A 22,598-nucleotide genomic window follows, 5' to 3' on the forward strand; every position below is an offset into this window, starting at 1 on the left:
GTTATCTTGGTTTCTCCGTGTCTCCCTTTGTTCCGTCTCTGGAAGTACAGGAGCCGCGGAGTGAGACGCCTCCCGCACATGACCAGTCCTGGTGTTCTAATGACATTTACATTTACATTTATGCATTTGGCAGATGCTTTTATCCAAAGCGACTTACAAAAGAGTTGTACTATCGATGATCTAATATAAAGTAGCTAAGATTTGTAAAGAAAGGCACTATTTTCTTCATAATAATTTGCTAGAAGGTCTGAAAATTCACTAAATCTAGCTGCAAAATGACTATCTATACCGAGTAGAGGTGGGCGGATCGATCGAAATATCGATAATATCGATACCAACGCTGGTATTGATATTGAGCAATACTTGTGTAAAAAGATTGATACTCAAGCTTTTTTCTCTCCCGCACGCAGTGACTGCTGCGCACGCGGATTCATGTAAATCTACTCTCTGTTTGTGTGTGACACAGCGCAGGGTAGCGCAACCCCCATCCTCGCCCTGTATTTTGCTGTTGCACCAACATGTGGCAAAGAGTAGCATGCATCCCCCCTCCATTCTTTTGCCATGGCACTGTCATGTGGTAAAGACTAGCGGTATCGGTATTGAGATCAGTGATACTGGCCCTGTATTTACTTGGTATCGGATCGATACCAAAATTCCTGATATTGCCCACCTCTAATACCGAGCAGTAGTTTGGACCTGGAAGTGACGTTTCACATTTTTTTTAATATCACAGTACAGAATTTGTAAAGTAATATATAAAGAACTCTTTGGATGCCTATGGATATAAAAGAAAATACCCAATCTGGCTTTTTACAGTTCGTCAAGAGGGTGGCTGGAGTTTATGGTCTCCTTGGTCCTCCTGTTCTGTGACGTGTGGAGCAGGGCAGATTACCCGAATCCGCCATTGTAATTCCCCTGTGCCCCAGCTTGGAGGGAAGGATTGTGAAGGCAGTGGCAGAGAGACACAGTATTGTGAATCCAGGCCCTGTCCCAGTGAGTGATCCCATTCAGAGTTTTTCAACTGCATATTATCCACTGGAATATTATATACAGAAAACCAAAGGTCTCATTATTTGTGGCTTTCTAACAACATATTAAAGCTAAAAAGCAAGAGTAAATACAATTTACAGATATTGGTCATAAAATTAGAATATCAAGTTATAGTTGATTCATTTCAATAATTCCATTCAAAAAATTTAACTTGCATATTATACTCATTCATTACACACAGACTAAAATATTTTAAGTGTATTTTCTTTTAATTTGATGATTATAACTGACAACTAATGAAAACCCCAAATTCTGCATCTCAGAAAATTAGAATATTATTTAAGACCAATACAAAAAAAAGGATTTTTAGAAATGCTGGCTAACTGAAAAGTATGAACATGAAAAGTATGAGCATGTACAGCACTCAATATATAGTTAGGGCTCCTTTTGCCTGAATTACTGCAGCAATGTGGCGTGGCATGGAGTCGATCAGTCTGTGGCACTGCTCAGGTGTTATGAAAGCCCAGGTTGCTCTGATAGTGGCCTTCAGCTCTTCTGCATTGTTGGGTCTAGCGTATTGCATCTTCCTCTTCACAATACCCCATAGATTTTCTCTGGGGTTAAGGTCAGCCAAGTCCGGTTGGAAAATGAAATCTGCCTCTCCATAAATTTGGTCAGCAGCAGGAAGCATGAAGTGCTCTAAAACTTCCTGGTAGATGGCCGCGTTGACCTTGGACCTCAGAAAACACAGTGGACAAACACCAGCAGGTGACATGGCACCCCAAACCATCACTGACTGTGGAAACTTTACACTGGACCTCTAGCAACATGGATTCCGTGCCTCTCCTCTCTTCCTCCAGACTCTGGGACCTTGATTTCCAAAGGAAGTGCAAAATTTACTTTCATCAGAGCACATAACTTTGGACCACTCAGCAGCAGTCCAGTCCTTTTTGTCTTTAGCCCAGGTGAGATGATTCTGACTCTATCTCTTTTTCAAGAGTGGCTTGAAACAAGGAATGCAACAGCTGAAACCCATGTCTTGCATACGTCTGTGCGTGGTGGTTCCTGAAGCACTGACTCCAGCTGCAGTCCTGTCTTTGTGAATCTCCCCCACATTTTTGAATGGGTTTTGTTTCACAATCCTCTCCAGGGTGCGGTTATCCCTATTGCTTGTACACTTTCTTCTACCACATTTTTCCATCCCTTCGCCTCTCTATTAATGTGCTTGGACACAGAGCTGTGAACAGCCAGCCTCTTTAGTGTCTTGCCCTGCTTGTGTAAGGTGTCAGTGGTCGTCTTTTGGACAACTGTCAAGTCAAGGCATCAAATCAAATCAAATGAAATTTATTTATATAGCGCTTTTCACAACTGATGTTGTCACAAAGCAGCTTCACAGAATTCCAGTAAGACAAAGATTTGACATGAAATGTAAAAAACAAAATGTAAAACCCTCAAGTGAGCAAGCCAGGGGCAACAGTGGCAAGGAAAAGAGGAAGAAACCTTGGGAGGAACCAAGGATCACAAGGGGTGACCCATCCTCCTCTGGTCAATCTACTGGTAATAATAGTTAGTAGTCCGTGAGAACTTCGGTGTAGGGGCAGCTTCAAGACACTTGGTGGTTGCTGGAGCGTGGGCAGCTGATCTGAAGCGTGGAGGAGGATCTCGACAGTCATCCATCAGTGTCCAGATGGACAGGTGGGCAGTCGTTTACTCGGAAAGATGTAAATGACTATGACTATGACAGCTTTAACTAAAAGGAGAGAACCAGAAGGACATACAGACACGGGAGCATCCTGAAACACTAGCATCCCTCCGATCCACCATCAACAAACCTGAGTGATCGCGAGAAGCGGCGGGACAACAGCACCAGCGTCTCAGTTTACTATAATTCCCTGTGTCCATGGACCCCCCGGATCTGCTGCCTTTATCTATGGGGGAGCATTAGCTACCAAAAGATAAACTAAACAAATTAGTTTTTAGCCTAGATTTGAAGATTGCGACTGTGTCTGAGTCCCGAACATTTTCTGGAAGATCATTCCAGAGTTTGGGGGCTTTATAAGAAAAGGCTCTTCCACCAGCTGAGGCTTCTGAATACTGGGAACAATTAAAAATCCAGTATTCTGTGATCTGAGTAAACGTGGAGGCTCATAATAGGAAATTTTATCTTGAAGGTATTCAGGAGCAAGCCCATGTGGAGCTTTATATGTTAATAACAAAATTTTGTAGTCAATGCGGAATTTAACAGGCAGCCAATGAAGTGATGATAGAACTGGACTGATATGTTCAAATTTTCTAGTTTTAGTGAGGACCCTAGCTGCAGCATTTTGAACTAGTTGAAGTTTTCTTAAATTGCTGCTGGTGCATCCTGACAGTAGTGCGTTACAGTAGTCAAGCCTTGAAGTAATAAAGGCATGTACTAATGTTTCTGCATCCTGAAGGGATAAGGCATTTCTAATCTTAGCAATATTGTGAAGATGTAAAAAAGCTGTCCTAGTGATACTGCCTATGTGTTGATCAAATGATAAATCCGGGTCAATTATGACACCAAGATTTTTTGCTGCTGAACCAGGTTTAACTGGAAAGTCAGCGAGATTTAAAATTAAATCTGAAAATGTATTTCTTGCCACTTTTGGACCCAAAAGCAGGACTTCTGTTTTATTACTGTTTAGAAGGAGGAAGTTACGCAAAATCCAGCCTTTCACGTCTTTTACACAGTCCTTACACAGTCCCCATGATTGTGTAGCCTACAGAACTAGACTGAGAGACTATTAAAGGCCTTTGCAGGTGTTTTGAGTTAATTAGCTGATTAGAGTTTGGCACCAGGTGTCTTCAATATTGAACCTTTTCACAATATTCAAATTTTCTGAGATACTGGATTTGGGGTTTTCAGTTGTCAGTTCCATCCATCCATTATCTGTAACCGCTTATCCAATTTAGGGTCGCGGGGGGTCCAGAGCCTACCTGGAATCATCGGGCGCAAGGCGGGAATACACCCTGGAGGGGGCGCCAGTCCTTCACAGGGCAACACAGACACACACACATTCACTCACACACTCACATCTACGGACACTTTCGAGTCGCCAATCCACCTGCAACGTGTGTTTTTGGACTGTGGGAGGAAACCGGAGCACCCGGAGGAAACCCACGCAGACACAGGGAGAACACACCAACTCCTCACAGACAGTCACCCGGAGCGGGAATCGAACCCACAACCTCCAGGCCCCTGGAGCTGTGTGACTGCGACACTACCTGCTGCGCCACCGTGCCGCCCTCAGTTGTCAGTTATAATCATCAAATTAAAATAAATAAAACTTGAAATATATCAGTCTGTGTGTAGTGAATGTGTATAATATGCAAGTGTCACTTTTTGAATGGAATTACTGAAATAAATCAACTTTTTCATGATATTCTAATGTTATGGCCAGCACCTGTATGTTACATTAATTGGTGTTAGCTTTCATGAATTTTGGTATGAAATGTCTGTTTGCACATTGGCATTTTTCCAAGTCCATGACCTTATGTTTAAAGTTGATGGAGGCTGGGGCCCATGGTCCCCCTGGGCAGTATGCTCAGCCACCTGCGGAGGTGGCATGAGGAGTCGAACTCGAGTGTGTAACAGCCCCCAGCCTCAGCATGGTGGTAAGAGGTGCTCAGGAGAGGGCAAGGACATGGAGGTCTGCAACAAGCAAGACTGCCCTGTAGGTAAGTTAACAGCAGGCACTGTGCCCTGTTATTATTTATATATATTTTTTCAGAACTGGAAAGATTCATGCTCTTTCTTTAACACACATTGATTATCACTGTTAAAGCTGGCTGCCAGGGAACAAGTGGAAATATTTAGATGATTAAATGTTCATTATCTTATTTTGGGTTCCTGAGTTTATGACTGAACTTATTAAAATGTAATATAATTAATTAGATTTCCAAAGGGCTGGGTCTCTCTCTTTTCACTCTCTTCTTTCCCTTTACATTTCTCCTCTCTCTCTAATTTTATTGCTTTTTCTCTTTTGGCCCCTCTCGCTTTCACTGTTCCACCACTTTATCTCCTTTCTTTCATTGACTCAATCTTTTTATTGTATTACTTTCTCTAATATACTTTTGTTCTCTTTTACAATTACTTTTTTATCATTTCATTTTTCTTTTTCTTTCTCCCAACCTTTCACTTTCACGCATTCATTCACCCTGTACTCTTTCTCTCTCTTTCCTCTCGGAATTATTTTTTTATCTTTTCTTTCCTCTCTCACACTGTCACTCGTTCTTACTAACTCGTTTTTTCTCTGTTAGATGGCTGTCTGTCCAGTCCCTGTTTCAGAGGGGTGGACTGCACAAGTGCCCCGGATGGCACTTGGAAATGTGGTCTCTGCCCTGTTGGTTTCCATGGTAATGGAACAATTTGTGAGGATGTCAATGAGGTAAGAGTGGAAAGGACTGTGTAAGAGTATGTTAATGTAATCAGCATGGTATAACAAACGTGCCATTCTATGGTGCTATTAAATTGGTGCATATAGCATATATATGATTCAATGAGATTAGATTTGTGTGTGTGTGTGTGTGTGTGTGTGTGTGTGCATACAAAAAATGTATTGTATAATATATTTTACTGAAACTTTTATTTAACTGACAAAGGCACAAAGAAAAGAATTCCAGTTTTCTCTGAAGACCTTCAAGTGTATTTTTTTAAATATAAGCACATTTATGTAAATATTATGAATTTGATACCTACAACACACTAACAAATTGGAACAGATGCATCTTGATACAAGACTTCTGAGGCTCAAAAGTCCATGATTGCTTTTGCCTAATACATCTCTTCATGATGCACCACAGGACATAAATAGGGACAGCAAAAAAGCCAGTCAAGCACATACAGTCTTTGGCTACAAAGCCATGTTGTTGTAGGATGTACAGAATGAAGCCTGGCATTGTCTTGCTTAAATAACCTTGGATTTTTCTGAAAAATCCATTGTGTTGATGGCATGTGTTGATTGTATTTATTGCTGATAACAGTCTAGATGGTCGCTTTTGCTATTAGCATGGCAAACATCACTTCCCTGTTTTATGAAAACAAGCAGAAACATGGACTTCTCTGACCATGGCATACATTTCTTCCATTTTGGAACATCTCGGATGAGGCCTGCTTCCGTTAAACTTATAAACACTTTGAATAGAATTGAAGTATGGATTTGTCCTTGAGTAATCCACTTTCAGGTTGCATTTCTTGAAGCAGTGGCAACTGTTCATGACAGTTTCTCATGCCGTGCCAGCTGAGGACTCAAAATTCATGCGTATTCAACATTGCTGTCCACCATTAAATTAGAAGGATTGGCATTTCTCCAGATTTCCAGAATCATTTCACAATATTAAGTGCAGTAGATAATGAATTCTTTACTATCTTGCATTGAGGAATATTTTGTTTTGTCAGGACCAGACAGAGAGCTGACACTTGCGGATCACAGTAAACAGTTTATTAACGCTTATCCAAAAGAGTAGTCGAAAAACAAACAAGGTTCAATCAGAAGGAGCAAACAGTGCCTGATTTTTGACTACACTTATCGCTTCTTCCCTGAGGTAGAGTCCAAATACCGATGAATGCAAACAATACCAAAAGGGACGAGGCAAGAGACGTAAACCGAAATAACATACAAGGAGTAGGCAACAGGATATCGTTAGACTAGTTTCAAGGGAACGCTTTGTACGCTGGGACAAACCACAGCAATACTCAGCAGTGAACAATACAGGGATTGGAGTATATATAGGGATACAAACAGGTGTGCATGATTAGAATTCTGGTGAGGGAGACCCCCCCCCCCCCCCCCCCCCGAAGGCACCGGAGGAGGCCTGGAACAAGGACAGCCACAACGACGACCACCCAGCGGAATGGAGTTACCGGAGCTAGGGACGGCTGCACATGCGGAGGGCTGAGACTGACGTGGGTTTCTGGATCTAGACGTAAGACGGGACAGAGTGGGACTGGAGAATGATCCTCTAGGGCGACCTCTGGGACGGGGAGCCGGCTTCTCAGGATAGCGGGAGTGGAATGCCAACACGAGACCCGGGTCATAAACATCCTTTGCAGGTACCCACGAACGCTCCTCTGGACTGTACCCCTCCCAATCAATAAGATACTGAAGAACCCCCCCACCCCCCACATCTACGTGAATCCAGCACCTCACGCACAGCATAAGTTGAAGAGTCCCCAAAGTCAACAGCCGTGGGCGGAACATCGTCTGGCAGCACCTCGTTCAAAGGTCCTGGAACCACAGGTTTGAGGAGAGACACATGAAAAGAATTAGCAATACGATATTGAGCAGGAAGCTCCAACTTATAGGAAACTTCATTGATTTTACCAGAAACACGGAAAGGACCAATATACTTGGGCAGGAGTTTCCTGCACCTCCCCTCAAACCTAATATCCTTAGTAGCCAACCACACCCATTCCCCAATCTGGAATGAAGGAGAACTGGATCTGTGTTTATCAGCCTGTTTATATCGGGAAAGGACCTCTGATATGTGTTGGTTAGTTTCTTCCCACACCTCTTCACTGCATCTCATCTGCGTGTCCACTGATGGAATTCCAGAGATCACTGCAGTCCAGGGTGCCAACAGGGGTTGATAATCTAAAATACACTGAAATGGGGTGAGTCCTGTAGTTGAATTCACCAGGGAGTTGAGCTATTTCAGCCCACACCAAGTACTGAGACCAGTCCTGAGGATTCTGATGGCAATACATATGTAAAAATTCCCAGTTCTTGATTGGCCCGCTCACACTGACCATTGCTCTGGGGATGATACCCAGAGGTAAGACTAACATTAACTCCTAAGTGTTCAAAGAATGCCTTCCAGACACGTGATGTAAACTGAGGACCTCGATCAGATAAGATATCTTCAGGAATTCCATAATGACGAAACACGTGTGTGTAAATAGTCTTAGCTGTATCTAGGGGAGTGGGTAGTGATGGAAACGGTATGAAAATAAACCCCCTAGAGAACCAATCAATAACAGTGAATACTGTAGTACTACCTTCAGATAGAGGTAAGTCTGTGACAAAGTCAAGGGCTAGATGTGACCAGGGACGTTCCGGAACCGGTAGAGGCATTAATTTACCTGCAGGAAGAGTTTTAGGTGTCTTTGACTGGGTACAAACTGAACACGACGCAATAAACTGATGAAAATCAGCTCTTAATGTCTCCCACCAATAACGTGCAAGAATAAGCTGTGTAGTGCGTCTCTCTCCTGGGTGACCAGATGACAGGGACGAATGGGCCCAGGTAATCAACCTGTCTCTAAGTTTAGGTGGTACATACGTTTTGCCTTCAGGACAATCTTCAGGCACCCCTTTAGACCCATTTTCTTGTTCAATTTGTTCATCTAGTTCCCATCTAATGGCCGACACAGAGACGGAAGGAGGTAATATAAAGTCTGTGAATTGTTCAAAGTTCTCCCTTGGTTCATTCTGATTTATACAAGAGAGCGCATCCGCCTTAATGTTACGACTACCTGGACGGAACGTAATGGAAAACAGAAACCTAGAGAAAAAACTGTGACCACCTGGCTTGACGAGAATTCATTCGTTTTGCTGTACGGAGATATTCTAGATTCTTGTGGTCTGTTAGAACCGTGAAGGAATGTAAAGAACCTTCTAGCCAGTGCCTCCATTCCTCCAGAGCTAATTTTACCGCCAGAAGTTCTCTCTCCTATGCCATAGTTTCGTTCCACAGGTGATAATTTGTGTGGAAAAAAAGCAATAGGGCATAACTTTGGAACTTCTCCACTGTGCTGGGATAGTACTGTCCCTATACCTGTCTCCGATGCATCGACCTCAACAACGAAGGGAAGTTCGGGATCTGGATGCTTTAAAATGGGAGCAGTAGTGAAAGCACTCTTGAGACGGTCAAATGAACCCTGTGCCTGAGAGGACCAACACAACCGTTGGGGACTACCCTTCAGTAACACAGTAAGTGGTGCTGCAATAGAACTAATAAATCTTCTATATAAGATCTTTAACGTTTTTCGGGACTGGCCAGTTCACAACAGCTTCCACTTTCTGGTCGTCCATAACTATACCAGACACGCTGATGACATACCCTAGAAATGAAATGGTTTGCTGGTTAAATTCACATTTTTCTCCCTTGACATAAAGATTGTTCTCTTTAAGACATTGAAGCACCTGACTGACTTGAGTTATGTGCATATTGACATCTGGGGAGTAAATCAAGATATCATCAATATATGCTATTACAAATCTTCCTAACATATCCCTGAATATATCATTTATAGATGCCTGAAACACTGACGGGGCGTTTGCTAGCCCATAGCTCATTACCAGATATTCATAGTGACCTTTAGTACTACTAAACGCTGTTTTCCTATTCATCGCCCTCCTTAATTCGGACGAGATTGTAGGCACTACGAAGATCTATCCATCCATCCATCCATCCATTATCTGTAACCGCTTATCCAATTTAGGGTCGCGGGGGGTCCAGAGCCTACCTGGAATCATTTGGCGCAAGGCGGGAATACACCCTGGAAGGGACGCCAGTCCTTCACAGGGCAACACAGACACACATTCACTCACACCTACGGACACTTTCGAGTCGCCAATCCACCTGCAACGTGTGTTTTTGGACTGTGGGAGGAAACCGGAGCACCCGGAGGAAACCCACGCGGACACGGGGAGAACACACCAACTCCTCACAGACAGTCACCCGGAGCTGGAATCGAACCCACAACCTCCAGGCCCCTGGAGCTGTGTGACTGCGACACTACCTGCTGCGCCACCGTGCCGCCCACTACGAAGATCTAGCTTAGTGAAAATTGTAGCACCTCTTAATTATTCTAATGCTACAGGAATAAAGGGTAGTGGATATGCAAATTTCTTAGTAATATCGTTAAGGGCACGATAGTCTATACAGGGCCTTAATCCTCTATCTTTTTTTTTTTTGACAAAGAAGAACACAGATGCTACTGGAGACTTAGATGGGCGAATAAACCCTTGTGCCAAAGCTTCCTCAACATATTCCTCAATGACTCTCTCCTCCTCTAAATTAAGCGGGTAAATACGTGATTTAGGTAAAGTAGCTCCCTCTATGAGTTCTATGGCATAGTCATAGGTTCTATGTGGAGGTAATTTTATAGCTTTGACTTTACTGAATACTTCTGAGTACTGAGAATATTCGGGGGGAATTTGTACAGGTAAATTTGAATCAGGGCTCTCCACTGACATGGCATGGATAGAAATGTGATTCAGGGCTAAACAATTGGATTGACAGAAAGTGGACCAGGACATGATCTCGCGCTGACTCCATGATATAACTGGGTTATGAGTCTCTAACCAAGGAACTCCTAAAATGATCTGAAAATCCACCTTGGGTAATACTAGAAACGAAAGCCACTCATAATGCAAGAAACTGGTTTGGAACCAGACAGGAACTGTCTCTTGAGAGATAAGATCTCCTCCAATGGGAAAGCCATCGAGAGCTCGGACTTGGACTTTGATTTTCAGCCGGGTGATGAGGGATTGGTGAATGAAGTTTCCTTCGGCTCCGGAATCAATTAATGCTGGAACGACAAGAGAAGTTCCTTGGCAGTATACAGTGACTGGTATGAGGAAGGATTTTGAAATTAACCCCTTTGTGGGTACACTCACCACGTTAGCATGTGAAGTCCTCCCCGGATTTTGAGTCGGACCTCGCTGAGGACGTCTTGTACAATCAAATCAAATCAAATCAAATTTATTTGTATAGCGCCTTTTACAACTGACGTTGTCACAAAGCAGCGTCACAGTTTCAAAACAGAACATTTAAATCAAAGCCCAATGCAAGCAAGCCGAAGGCGACAGTGGCAAGGAAAAACTCCCTCGAGGCTGGAGGAAGAAACCTTGGGAGGAACCAAGACTCACAAAAGGGACCCATCCTCCTCTGATCAAACTATAGATTGAATTTTAAATGATCACCAATGAAGTGTCATTATGCTACATAATAATAATAATAATAATAATAATAAGGTGAGCAGCTGGTCTGGTCTGGTCTGGTCTGCAGGAGAATCCAGCAAACAATCTTCCATCAGTGGGCCACCATTCTCTCAGAAAACAGTAAAACAGTAAAAGGGAAGCAGTTAGTTTAGTTGAGTGCAGCAGAGAATAAGAGCATGTGAATATTTTCTTTAGTGTAGTGACGGATCAGACTGTAACAGACTGGGAGTAGGGAAACCAGAAGGAGCTCAGGCAAAGACATCCTTTCGTTCCAAGCAAGAGAAATTGTGAGCACATCATCCAGGTTTACCCTGATTCTCCATGTCCATGTGTTCCTGAAATGACACCCTTAAACTAGACAGAGGTTAGTTGCCAAAGGCTAAACTGAACAAGTGTGTTTTGAGCCTAGACTTAAACATAGTGACTGTGTCTGCATCCCGAACACTAGCTGGAAGATTGTTCCAGAGCTGAGGGGCTTTGTAGGAGAAGGCTTTCCCCCCCGCTGAAGTCTTATGAATTCTGGGTACTAGTAAGAGGCCGGTGCCCTGAGATCTGAGTAACTTGGTGGTTCATAGTGTGTGATGAGGTCTTGCAAGTATTCAGGGGCGAGACCTTGTAAGGAATTATACGTGAGTAAAAGAATTTTGTAATCAATACGGAATTTAACTGGAAGCCAGTGAAGGGCCGATAAGACTGGGCTGATATGATCAAATTTTCTAGTTTTAGTGAGGACCCTGGCTGCAGCATTTTGAATTAACTGGAGTTTACTCAAGTTTCTGCTGGAGCATCCTGATAAAAGTGCATTGCAATAATCTAATCTTGATGTAATAAAAGCGTGAACTAATTTTTCCGCATCTGGGAGGGATAAGGAATTTCTTAACTTAGCGAGGTTCCGAAGATGTAGGAAAGCTGTTCTTGTAATGTTACCTATATGCTGATCAAATGATAGATCTGAATCAATTATAACACCCAGATTTTTAGCTGATGAGCTCGGGAGAACAGGTAAGTCAAAATTATGTATTAAGTCTGATACCTTATTTATAGCAGGTTTTGGACCTAGAAGGAGAACCTCGGTTTTGTTGCTGTTTAGCAGAAGGAAATTGTATGACATCCAATGCTTCACTTCTTTAACACAGTCCTCCATTTTCTTTAGTGTTGGTTTGTCGCCTGGTTTGGCTGATATGTATAACTGTGTGTCATCTGCATAACTGTGGAAGGTAATGCCATGCCTGCTAATAACTCTACCCAGTGGCAGCATGTATAATATGAATAGTAAAGGTCCTAAAATGGAGCCTTGGGGAACTCCAAATCTCATTTTTGTATGAGTAGAAGAAACATTATTTACGTTTACAAACTGATAGCGATCTGTGAGGTAAGACTTAAACCATGATAGGTCTGTTCCTGTTATTCCAACCATGTTTTTTAATCTTTCTAGCAGAATAGTATGATCAATTGTATCGAAAGCTGCACTGAAGTCTAGTAGAACTAGCATGGATACGCAGCCTCGATCAGAGGCGAGAAGAAGGTCGTTTGTTATCTTAACTAAAGCTGTTTCGGTGCTATGGTGTGGCCTAAAACCAGATTGAAATTTTTCATATATGTTATTCTTATGCAAGTATGACCTAAGTTGTTAGATATGAAGGGAAGGTTAGAGATGGGTCTGTAATTGGATAGTACACTAGGATCAAGATTCGGTTTTTTGATCAGGGGCTTAATAACTGCTAGTTTAAATGCTTTGGGTATGTGACCTAGTCTAAGGGACGAATTTATGATTGTTAAAATGGGATTGATTATGACTGGTAATACTTCTTTAAATAGTTTTGTTAGTATTGCATCAAGTGTGCAGGTCGTACAATTTGACGAGTAGATGATTTTCTCCAGTTCTAGCTGTGGTAGTGGGTCAAAGTCCTCTAGTCAATAACGTCGGATATGATCAGATCCTCCGCAGTATAGACATAATCTACAGTGGAGTCGACGCAGGAGTTCCACTTGTGAAAGCCACATAGTGTCACACTGCATAGGCTCCGGAGGAAGACTAGGACAGGGAGTTTGACTGAAACTTTGTACCGAGCAGTAATAAAAACCAGGAATGGATTGATGCTTCAACATGTTTTGTCTCTGACCCAGAGTCCGGGGCCGTTTCTGAAGGAGTTGGTCTAGGCGGATTGATAAAGAGATTAGCTGATCCAGGGATAATCCGTCATCTCGACAGGCCAGTTCTCTAAGTATCTCTGGATTGAGACCATTCCGAAAAACATTTATTAATGCAGGTTCATTCTACCCACTCCCAGCCGCAATAGTCCGAAACTCTAACGCATACTCAACTGCTGTTCGAGCTCCCTGCTTAAGAGTGAGAAGAATCTCACCACAGGAACGTCCCTCCTTAGCGTGGTCAAATACCTCACGGAATGTAGTGACAAATTTGGGATATGTGTTATTGACAATATTGTCCCAAATTGCGGTGGCCCACTCAAGTGCCTTACCAGACAGACGGGAGACCAAAAAAGCGATTTTTGCCTGATCATTACTGGGAGGCGAATTCTCAAAAAATATTGAACATTGTAGTAAAAACCCGCTACATTTAGCCGGATCACCTTCAAATTTCCGGTTTACTGACAGGATAGCATGACGTAGAGTTAGCAGACTCTGTGGGAGGATTAGGGTTAGGGCTAGGAGCTGCAAAACGGGCTATAAGGGCGCTAACACTCTCCAACACTTGTTTAAGTTGAAGCTGTTGGCTCTGTTGTTGTTGAGCGAGAGAGTCGACCGATTGGGTCACACTAGCTAGCATTTGTTGGTGTTGATCTAGCATCTGGCCCTGGCTAGTTATAGCCATTCTAACGGCATCCGTGTCCGCTGTCTGCATGTTTGGCTGAGTATTCTGTCAGGACCAGACAGAGAGCTGACACTTGCGGATCACAGTAAACATTTTATTAACGCTTATCAAAAAGAGTAGTCGAAAAACCAAAACAAGGTTCAATCACAAGGAGCAAACAGTACCTCAGGGAAGAAGCGATAAGCGTAGTCAAAAATCCGAGTCCAAATACCGATGAATGCAAACAATACCAAAAGGGACGAGGCAAGAGACGTAAACCGAAATAACATACAAGGAGCAGGCAACAGGATTTCGTTGGACTAGTTTCAAGGGAACGCTTTGTATGCTGGGACAAACCACGGCAATACTCAGCAGTGAACAATACAGGGATTGGAGTATATATAGGGATACAAACAGGTGTGCATGATAAGAATTCTGGTGAGGGAGACTGGTGGATAGTCATGTGACTGTTTGGTGCGTTCTGGGAAATGGAGTCCTGGGATGTAGGCGTGACAATTTTGAACTGAAGTTTGGCATAAAGTGATGAGCAATGACTTATTTTTGATTGCAGAGACTTTTGGTACCTCTGGTGAATGCTTCTTTTTATACCTTGTATATTCACCTTAATGTAAGGCTTCCAAACAGTGAATATTCTATAAACTTTTTATTATCATTTTGTGGCATTCCAAATTTTTGTTTTGGAGTGTTGCTTTGTCACATAAGGGAGGAGATGAGGAGACATAAGCTATCGCGGAGGTGGGGATTTAATATAAACACAGGAAAACAAGGAATACAGACTTGTTCCAGCATGCAAACACACAAAATTAACAACTAGGGAACACAGAATGGCCCTCATTGATGAAACATGAGCTGAACAATTTTGTGTGTATCATTCCTAAACCATTTTTATGTAAATACCCGGATTCGTCAAAATGTTCATAGGTCTGAACAAAATTTACATCTGGTCCTGAAAACACGTAAAAATATGCTGAAAGTGTCATCTGACTTGACTGAACTATCAAAAAAAGCAAGAAAAATGTTATTAAAATAAGTGAAATAAAATAAAATCTAATGAAATTTGACAAAACAGTCCTCTGCCTAATGCATGCTTTTATTAAGAGCAACATGGAGTAACTAAAGGGAAATTTTTCGCTAATGTAATACTCATGTGGTCTATTGCTTAATGTGGATTATTTCAAGGTAAAAGGATTTAGGTCTGTAATATCAACTCTTGTGCTGCTGCCAGCTTTACACAAACAAATCCGCACTGAGAAATTTATAGCGTTTTTGGAGACGAAACATGTTTATGTTTTATTAATTGAGCGATGACTTGCTCGTCAGTCGAAATACATCCTTCTGTATTTGTGCAATATTTCAGAACCAGCTTTGAAAAGAGAGTCCAATCCAATGCTGTTCCCGAACTTGCACAGGTGCTCTCTGTACTTGGCTCCTTGTAAAATGGGACGTTATACAGACAGGAATTTGTAAGTCCTCAATCATCCGAGCTTAATCTTAGGAATTTTAAGCTATGTTTGTACATGACGCACTGGAACTCCTATGAGGGTGAGTGAGCCAAAATTAGTCATTCGCAGTGTCAGTGCCTCACGCGTTTGTGCACTTCAGATATATATTTTTTGCTTCATAAAAAAAAATGAAATCATCATGAAGAGTTCTTGCAAAGCAGGAACAAACCCACAGGCATTTATACCTCTGTGAGACATCGTAGAGATTGCCCAAAATTAAAAAATAAGAAAATAATAACAAACCATGTGCGCTTCTTTATATGGTGGTTATTGGACATTCATGGAGATGGATTATGGTAATGGTAGGCCCCCCCACTTTTGTATACCAATTTGTGAATATTTGGTATACAATGTTCTACTAAAAAATCTGGTGTTTACATAGCCTTAATAAATCTGGTAGTACGATGCCAGCCCCAAGAAACTCATAAGCTGCTCCAGGTTGGTGGGTGTGAGCTACTGCTGCACTGCTTCCACCTTGTTCATTCACTCTGTAACACAGCAGGCTGCATTTCTTGGGGTGTAGCTTTAGCTTCAAGCACTTCCAATTTACAATTCCAAAGTAAATGTATACCACACAGCGATCTCTAGGAATTTTGGCCAGCACCTTTTCCATCAGCCTTTCCAAAGGCCGGGACATTACACAAGCCGGAGCTACTTGACGGCTCGATCACTCCAGATGGTGCCACCCCTTGGACATTTTTTCCCCCTCAATTTGTTGCTTAACCCTGGGGTAGGAGGTGTGGCCTAAGCTTAATCAGTGTGGAATCTGCAGTGTTGATCTAGTGCTTCATCATATCAGTCACTGTGCAGATCTATACAAGTTGACAGTAGCTCCCGTAACTACTAGGCCGTCACAGCTGCTAGCCCACAGTACCCACACCGCAGCGTAAGTCACTCTGGCAGGACCCTTGTGAGGCTTAGGTGTACCACTCCGGCTGTCTTGAGCTAACTCAATCAGTTGAGGATGTAGTACTGGGTGATGGTGATCCCCTGGTGTACTGGGTAATGGATCCAATGGATCCCTAAGTACTAACTGAGTATGGTCCCTGGTGGACCCTGCACTCTGTCACTTGTGGTTGTCATCATGGTCACCTCTCTCTGTTACCCTTGCTGCTTCAGTTTTCACCTGCAGCAGCTGTACACTAATTCCAAGGGCCTGCAGCATTCAGCGTCTAAGGTCAATGTGGGCTCAGAGAGTGGTGAGGATATTCCAAGATCCACTGGTCTTTAATGGGTGCTATCCAGAAATCGTGGTGGACAACACACCGTTTCAGTTTTATGAGCAGCCTCAGGCTCCCCGCCGCCTCCAGCAATTCTCCTGAGACAGAGCAATTCTCATTGTTTTATTCTCACCACATGTCCCTCCCGTCTATTTCACTACTCTGAATGTAAGGATAGACACTGTTGAGCCTGTGTCCACCATTGCCATCAGCTTGACACTGCCCAGCTCACATCATAACCACAATCTGTGCCTTTCACCCAGCCAACCAGTGATGTGCTCCATGAATTAGCTGGCAAAGACATCTGTGCACTTGACACTTTGCCACTAATAACCCCACAATAAAGTCTGTTTAAAACTCATGTGGACTTTTAATTAACCATTTCCCACAAGTCCGAGCAGCTGGTGTAAACTCAAAGCACACCTTCATGCATGAAAGTGGCAACCCCACTCCTAAACACACTCATTTTCAGGACTCTATACACTGTGACACCACATTATTGACCATCATTCTCTACCACATTTCTCTGGTGCACATCATAAGTTTCTTTGAAAACAAAATCAAGTTGGTCAGTAAAAACACTGGTAATATTTTTCTTGTCTTTGTAAATTAAATTGATTTTTTCCCCACAGAATTCATTTTATTTATTTTACAAAATGTCCACACTGTTCTGGTACTGTTGTATGTATTAATACAAGAAAAGTTGGGACATTGTGATTACTTCACTTGGAAATTTTTTTATTAAATTACAAATCAAGTTGAAATTTGTAAAAAAAAAAATCACAGAATCCAGAAAAAAATGTCTCTGTAGGGTGGACTGGAAAACACATAAATTTACATGATCTTCAAGGCCTCAGGTGGCATTAAATGAAAACCCATCATGCGACTGTGATAAATATAATCACATTGATTTGGAAATTCATGAGTGAATGTGTGAGTGTGTGGTGCCATGTGATAGACTGGCGCCCTGTCCAGGGTGTGTTCCCACCTTGCGCCCGATGATTCAGGGTAGGCCCTGGACCCACAGCGATCGGTTAACTGTATAATTTGTTAAAGACAACAATAAATGAAGGAATTATCCTGGTCATTGTTGATTGGCCTCAAAGGCCTGTAATTTTGTGGCCTTGTCCAAACATCCTTCTGCCACAGAGACAGCTGACCTCCTAATACAACGTATTGTCTAGATACAATTTCCAATGATTCCATTTTTGGAAAGCCTTATGTGTGCCACAGTGAGTCTTTCTTCATCAGACTTCCACCCGTAATCCTTTGGCCAAACCACACAGGTCAACCAGGACCTGGGTTGGACACTGTGTTGCTATCATCTAACGTCTCCTTCGGGGCAGAACAATTGCTGTGTGCCAGATATGCCACTAATACCCTTTGGCATTCATCCTTGAGTATGTCAACCTTTGAATGTGAGTTGTAAATGGTTACCATTTACAAATAGTTGACTAGCAGGTCAGATTCCTGGTTGCTGAAATATACATGCTGCATGGTTGGCAGGAAAGGCAGAATCCCTGTGATTCCCTCCAAGCCTTTACAGAGATGAGGAAGCAGGTCCTGCTTTGGGAAAGATGAGGGGCTACCTTCCTTCCAGGGCAGTGGGTCAGGCAGTTGCTCCACCCACAACCCTCCCCACTTTGTGGAGTCCCAGAAGTTGGCACCTGGATATACTAGTCAGTTTAAAGTGGTTCTATGAATTAACACTTTCACTTACGGGCTGCGTCTACCACAGAGTATGCAGAACCACCCCACGTGTTATGCTATGCTATGCTCCTGTACCTGGGGACATGACCAGTATTTAGTAGGCTGGGAGAGCTACAGTCTGGAGGAGTGCTTATAGGTTCCAGCATGCCACATTTTGGACCTACATCTCATCTGTGAGTTCCATGGCAATAATGCTGTTGGAATGGGGGGATCTGGGGATGTCCTCTAGAGGAGGGGTATCTCTGGAAAAAGAATAACTAAAAGAAAAGAGATCAAAAGAAACAAAACAGAAATAAAAAGAGAATTAAAGTGCAAAGGAAATGAAAGCAATAAAAAGAGAGCTGGAAATATAGATAACAAAAAAAAAAGAATTTAACACAAAATATAATAGCTCTGGGAGTTGATTTGTGTTTGTTTTAAAGGTGTTATATCCATAATCCACTATAACATTGCTAGTAGATGCCATACCAGAGCACCAGCATCTTAAACCAAAACAAATGCTACCATTCAGTGTCACAGTTGTTCAAGAACAAGAAAGCGGATGTACGTAGAAGTAATGTATTAAAAACAAATAAACACCAAAAACAACACAAGAGTGCATAAACTAAAATAATCTTTACACTAGATGGAAACAAACAGAAAACAACAGTGAACTGATGTGAGGAGAAGCAAACGCTCATGCCTCTTTCACACATGAACTTCAGAGAATTTTCAGAGGAACTCCTGAGCATCGGGTCTGAAGATGTCCCCGATTGGTTTCCAGGAGAATCTCTGGAACGTTTTCCACACCGATCTCACATGCACTGACTTTGACTTTACCCTGAGTCTTTACTAGGAGGATAAGTTCCTGGATGAATATTTATGGGTTTCTGTGCATATGTGCAAAGGGCATCATACACATATAAGAGCAGACAAGAAACACTGAAAACAAAGGGGTATATATACTCACAATACCACAGACAATGAACACCTGGGAAATATTATGATAATATAACATTATATAATATAATGTTATATAATATAATGTTATGCTACAAAATAGGCACAGGTGGGATGACACTAATGACAAGGAGGTACTAAGACAGAGACAAGAACAAAACAAAGGAGCACAAGACAAAGACACTTGGAAAAGACAGAAAGACAGACCAGGAAGGAGATGAAATATTATTTAGCCATCAGTTTAGTTAAATATCAAAGAGAAGAAATTTCAGTTCTGAGTCATGTTGGAGACCTTTGACAGTTGATTTTACACATGCTCTGTTTAGACCCAGGAACAAACGCTTGTTCTGATGAAATAAGCAGGTCTCAGTCCAGACCAAACTGAACAAAGGTTCGAATCAACTGCAGCATGATATTTCTTAGATCTTTAACTGTTAATTGATTACCATAACCGTTCCATACCTTAGTGTGTAATTAGTCAACAGTATTGACCTTCTTGCAGTTCAGATCTGTCTACTATGGAGCATAATGAAGAGGAGATTCAGACAATGGACTCTTGAGCACATGAAGTCTTGTATCAAGCATGAATGGGCAAATATTCCACTTGCAAAACTGCAACAATTATTATCCATAATTCAAAAATATTCAAAAAGTGTAATGAAAAGGAAAAGTGATGTACCACATTGGTAATTATGCCTCAAATGTCTTGGCGTTTTGAATGCATCAAATTCTAAATTTGTTTATTAATTATAACTTCTAGGCAACATGTAGTATCGCTGTCACACAGTTCCAGGGTCCTGGGTTTATGGGTTAAAAGTTGGCCTCGGATCACTGTCTGTTCTCTCTGGTTTGTGGGGGTTTCCTCCAGGTGCAAGTGCAAGAAAGGTGAATTGGCTATACAAATTGTACATAATGAGTGGGTGTATAAATGCTTAAATGTGTGATGCACTGTGTGTTCTTGCCTTGCTACCAGTGATTCCTGGTAGGTTCCTGGACCCAATGTGACCTTAAACAGGATGAAGTGTTTCAAGAAAATTAATGATTGGATTTCAACATAAAATTAGATTCTCTAGTAAAGTTTGAAATATTTTCCTTGTGATTTTGGAAGTGGTTGCATTTACAGTGTTTGTGCAACACTATTACACATCTATTACAACATTGTATATTTTATTTATAGTGTGATCTAGTTCCTGATGTGTGCTTCAGAGTGGGTGGGAGCCAGCGCTGCATGAACACAGACCCAGGATTCCACTGCCTTCCGTGTCCTACACGCTACAAAGGCAACCAGCCCTTTGGCATGGGAGTTGAAGCGGCAAAAAACAACAAGCAGGTTAATTTAACGCCATTACCAAAATAATTATGTGAAATTAGACAACTGTAGAATGAAATTTGTGGTTCAATGTATTATTCCGCTATAGGCAAATGCTGAAATTACTAATAAACTATCTGGTAAAACAAGCTATTGTAGGGGTGGGATTTAAGATTTGGTTAGGGCTAGCGTGACTGTGAATTTTAGAGTCCAAGTTAAACATTTTATTGAATTAAATTTAAGGATAAAGCATGTCTAAAATTGGCCATTGAAATAAAGTATTACCACTATCTATCCCTTTTATTTTCAAATAATTATATTACACATTATTAACTCAAAGGCTGGGATTCAAGCTCTTGTTCTACAGTTTTCAGTTTTCCGAGGTCTGAGGTCTCTTTCATACTTGGGATGTGTAAAACTTCACACCTTGATGTGAATCTACTAATTCTCTTCTCTCACTTCATTTCTGCAGTTCTCTTGTTCCTTTCTACACTCTCTTTCCTATGTTCTGTTCTTCTCCTTGGTGCTTATCTCTTCCTCCTCAGCACTATATTACATAGCACTAAACTGACTACAAAACTCCAAATCTGACTGAAAAACTGCCCCTGTTCTAATTCTGATTGGATGTTTTCAGAGGTCCTTTTGGACTAGAACTTCCCTGATATGGTGACAATTTATGACCTTTGACTAGACAAAGGAACAGCACAATGAATCCTGCAATCTTTCTGGTGAATGAATATTCAATTTTTCAATTTTTACATCTCTGAATCATGCTTTTGCAATTATTACCAACCAATATTGCTGAATATTGCTAAATCAACCCTACACATGAGTTTCTAACCTAAGTGTAGTTATTTCACAATAGCCTAGAGCAAGTTGATTACATTTGAGAGAGATGAATTAGGATGCAGTATAAAAGATTAAATGTTAACACAAACTAATATCATCCAGACCAAGCATAATGTTTTACAAAATTCTTAACCAAATGACACCCACATAATATCTAGCAGATAGCTGATATGTGAAGATGCTGGTGATTCATGAATAAAAGTTCAAACAAAAGGTCATTTAAATACATAATTATAATTCCAATTCTGATTGTCCAACTGGAATTATTTTTTAATTATTTTGAACATTAAAAATTGTGATAAACCTTTAATGAAATCAAGGACTGTTTGAGTCTTTAGTTTTAACAGTCTTTATAAGCCATTTCACAGAGGGAAGAAGTTAATCATTTATAGAGTCTCTGACTTTGGGGTTTAAGCCGAATTCCTTTCTTGCCCCCTGGAGACCTTGTGTCATAAATAGAGCCTGGAGGGGAGTTTTATGACCTGTTATCCAGATAGATTAAAGTCCCAAAAAGTCAAATTTCTTATGAGTGGAATTAAAGCACATTCATCTCACAACTGGTATTAGTCATGGGAGCCAGGACACCACCTACTGCTCTTGCTCACTTCAATTTATTCCAACTCATGTCGAAAGTGTCTTGTTGCATTAGGGGCTTCACAGGGCATGCATTACATAAATTCACCACCAAGTCCCAGAAACACACTTTCAAGTTCTAAACCATCAGTGGGCAATGAAATTAGCTATGGGCAGTTTTAATACCTCTGAAGGGCTTTAACTCATTGGGTGTTGTGCAATTGTAGGTGATCCAAATGCTAACAGCTATAGTGCTAGCAAACAAATTTCACACAAGACACGGTACACTCCATGCCGTGCCAATAACCTTTCATATTAAATCAGTGTAGCTTTAAACAAAAGGTACTTTTCCACTGCATGGGATTGGCTTGCCTCAATAAGACTCGACAGGGCTAGGCTCTACTTGCTTTTTAGTGATAGATTTTCCACGAGCAATGCTCGCCCGGGAAATGGATGCATGAAATGAAATGCATACCCCTGTCTCTAACAGGAACCGCATGCTTTGAAAATCACAGCAATGTCATCAGTAATGTTAGGCACTGTTTACTCGTGTGTTTGTATGGTTTTTTTTTTTTTTTTTTTTTTTTTTTGGACTGAACACATCTCCTTTTTCTTGTTGCATGTTCTACTTTCGCTAGAGATTTATGTCAGCCACTGACCCATGGAGCGTTTGAACCTCGTCATAACATCTCGGGATAA

At 41.6% G+C, this 22,598-nt stretch overlaps 1 protein-coding gene across 1 annotated transcript in view; it reads left to right on the top strand.

Moving 5' to 3' along the window:
* Positions 1-22,598, top strand: part of thbs2a (thrombospondin 2a) — a 61,968-nt gene that overhangs the window by 21,948 nt on the left and 17,422 nt on the right. Inside the window, exons 9-12 of the mRNA XM_066659968.1 lie at positions 817-993; positions 4,519-4,692; positions 5,275-5,402; positions 20,346-20,498. Of these exons, the coding sequence (XP_066516065.1) occupies positions 817-993; positions 4,519-4,692; positions 5,275-5,402; positions 20,346-20,498 (632 nt within the window). The remainder of the gene's footprint in view (positions 1-816; positions 994-4,518; positions 4,693-5,274; positions 5,403-20,345; positions 20,499-22,598) is intronic.

This window comes from Hoplias malabaricus, chromosome 2 (assembly GCF_029633855.1).
Source record: "Hoplias malabaricus isolate fHopMal1 chromosome 2, fHopMal1.hap1, whole genome shotgun sequence".
Classification (NCBI taxonomy): domain Eukaryota; kingdom Metazoa; phylum Chordata; class Actinopteri; order Characiformes; family Erythrinidae; genus Hoplias; species Hoplias malabaricus.